Source organism: Mandrillus leucophaeus, unplaced genomic scaffold (assembly GCF_000951045.1).
Source record: "Mandrillus leucophaeus isolate KB7577 unplaced genomic scaffold, Mleu.le_1.0 Scaffold215, whole genome shotgun sequence".
Taxonomy (NCBI): Eukaryota; Metazoa; Chordata; class Mammalia; order Primates; family Cercopithecidae; genus Mandrillus; species Mandrillus leucophaeus.
The window spans coordinates 898,337-900,914 of record NW_012102199.1 but is presented as its reverse complement, the minus strand read 5'-3'; the positions used below and the strand labels follow the sequence as shown (position 1 = coordinate 900,914).

General features: G+C 56.7%; 1 protein-coding gene across 1 annotated transcript in view; it reads right to left on the bottom strand.

Annotated features, from left to right (window-relative positions):
• The window catches only part of LOC105540125 (docosahexaenoic acid omega-hydroxylase CYP4F3-like), a 17,270-nt gene extending 15,776 nt beyond the window's left edge, over window positions 1-1,494 (bottom strand). Inside the window, exon 1 of the mRNA XM_011980621.1 lies at window positions 1,297-1,494. Within this exon, the coding sequence (XP_011836011.1) occupies window positions 1,297-1,494 (198 nt within the window). The remainder of the gene's footprint in view (window positions 1-1,296) is intronic.
• Window positions 1,495-2,578: the final 1,084 nt, after the last annotated feature.

Below are 2,578 nucleotides of genomic sequence, written 5' to 3'. Positions count from 1 at the left end.
TTGCAGTGAACCAAGATCACGCCACTATGCTCCAGCCTGGGTGGCACAGTAAGACTCCGTCTCAAAAAACACACACACACACACACACACAGATAAGAGACAGTGAAGAGAAAAAGCTGGAAGGAGAGAGGGGATTGTGGTCAGAGAAGGCACCACTTGAATCAATGGCATTGGAGTTGGCACCCTTATGGGTAATGACCAATCCAAGGTACGACTCTGGCAGCAGGGGGCCAGCACAGCATGGAGGAAAGTCCTCTAGGGAGGAGGCTAGGATGAGGGAGGTGAGGAATCTCCTCCCAGGAACTTTGGCTGTTAGGGCAGAGGCCAGAATGATCCCTTCTGAAAGGAAAAATAGTCAACTTTTATCCAAACCGAGCCATGGGGCCCACTGACATATCTTAGGGGTTGGGGGAAACATACGAAAAAAAAAGTGCCTGAGTCAAGACAGGGAGGGAGAAACTAGCCACATCTCTCCACTGGCCCAGCTGTGCCCTGTGGGTGGAGTCGGTGGAAACAGCAAATCCTAAGGGGAGGCAGCAGCCCAGACAGCAGTAGACATCAGCCTGAGGCCCACAGAGATGGGCCAGGCAGAGTGGACTCTGGGCTGTTCCCCTTGGGAGGCCTCAAGTCTAGTGATAAGGACTGTGGACTGAGCTAAGTGCAGTGGCTCATGCCTGCAATCCCAGCACTTTGGGAGGCCGAGATGGGAGGACTCCTTGAGACCAGGAGTTTGAGACCACTCTGGGCAACATAGTGAGATGCTGTCTCTACAAAAAAAATCAAAAAAACTAGCAGGTCTGTTGGTGCACAGCTGTAGTCCCAGCTACTGGGGAGGCTGAGATGGGAGGATAGGTTGAGCCCAGGAGGTCAAGACTGCAGTGAGGTATGAATGAACCATGGCACTCCAGCCTGGGTGACAGAGCGAGACCCGGCCTCAAAAAAAAACCAAAGATTATGGCCAGCCAGGGTGTACCTGCTCTGTGCAGTCCACCCTAGAAGCCCCAAGTAGAACAAGGATGCATTAACGGGGGGAAGAGAGGCAGGAACTTGAGCCAAAGCAAGCTTAGGGTGGGGAAGAGAGAGAAAGAAAAAGGCCTGGGGCCGTGGAATGGACAGAGAGGAGGAATGAATCTGGTTGGGTCAGTGAGGGAAGAGGGGCTCCCCTCGGCCTCCCTCACTCCTCTGATGTCCCAGACCCAAACCCACCCTCAATATCCAGCTCCCTGAGCCCCATTCCTGCCCCTCTACAAGTCCATCCACCCTGAGACCCCAGACCCGTCCTGCTGCCACACTCACTATGCTCAGGTGACCCCAAAACCAGTTCCGTTTGGGAGGCTGCTGGAAACACCGGAGGCGGCGGCAGTTGTCATAGAAGGCGTAGGTCCAGGCCAGGACGCGGGCCAGGAGCCAGGAGGCCCCGACCAGCAGTAGGAGCAGCCACGGGGACGCTGCCACCGACCCGAGGCCCAGCCAGGACAGGCTCAGCGTCGGCATCCTGCAGGGCAGACGGGATGGAGGATGAAGTCCTGAGGCCCAGAAAAGAGCCCGGGGAGCTTCGGGGAGATTGGACAGGGGCCAGGACGGGAGGTGCTGGAGGCAGGGAGAGCTCAGAGATGAGAAAACAAGGGCTGAAAGCAGAGAGGGAGACCCAGCAACAGCCAGGAGAAGAGGTGGAAAGAGAAGACAGTAAAGAAGAGAGAGGGGAGAGAGAAAGAGAGAAGAAGGCTTAGAGTCCCGAAAGGCCCAGCCTGAATCACTACAGGCTGCCAGGGGCTTGGTTTCAGTTACCAGGAACCCATCAGCCCCGCCAGGACCAGCTCCCTGGAGCCACCCCAGCCATGGGCAGTGCCGCTCCCTCTCCCAGACCAGGACCCTCCAGGCCCGACAGTTCCAGCCTAGCACCTTCTGTCGGGAGCAGCTTGTCCCACACAACTTCCTCTTCCCTCCTCCTGAGGCTTCTTTGTACTTGGCCCCTCACCTAGGCAAGGCTGGGCTGGGATGGCCAGTCAGGGGTAGCCAATCCCCGTAGGCCATAGGCCTGGCTGCCTCCTCCCTGCCTGGACAGCCGGCCAAAACCTGCAGGCGGTCCCAGCTGGGTGCAAAGAGGAACCAAGTCAGTGGCACAGTTCAGAGTGGGAACGGGATCTTCAGGGATCAGTATCTCCTGCTTGAACCTGGGGCCTAGGAGACTCTGGGACCCCACGTTTACAGCTACCCCTGCCCTGCCAAGGCCACATACATCATGAGGTTGGGAATTCAGGTGTCAGGCAAGGAGGACCAGGCAGGCCAACTTGGCACCCAAACATCTTCCACACATGGGCTGGGAGGACACCATGCACCATTTTTCGGTGCAGAATTAGGAGACTTCGAGAAGGGAGTCTCTGGCGTCTGACTGCACAACCCGGCAGAAGTCCAAGTCCTGCCTCCAGCCAGCCCAGGGCTGGGTTGACACATGACGGCTAGGAGCAGGAACAAAGAACAAAGAATCCAGCCTCGCTGAGGATTACCCAGGTCAGATTCTGGGAATAAAGAGAACTGGAAGAGTAAACCAGGAAACTGTGGTCGGTTTTGTTTGTTT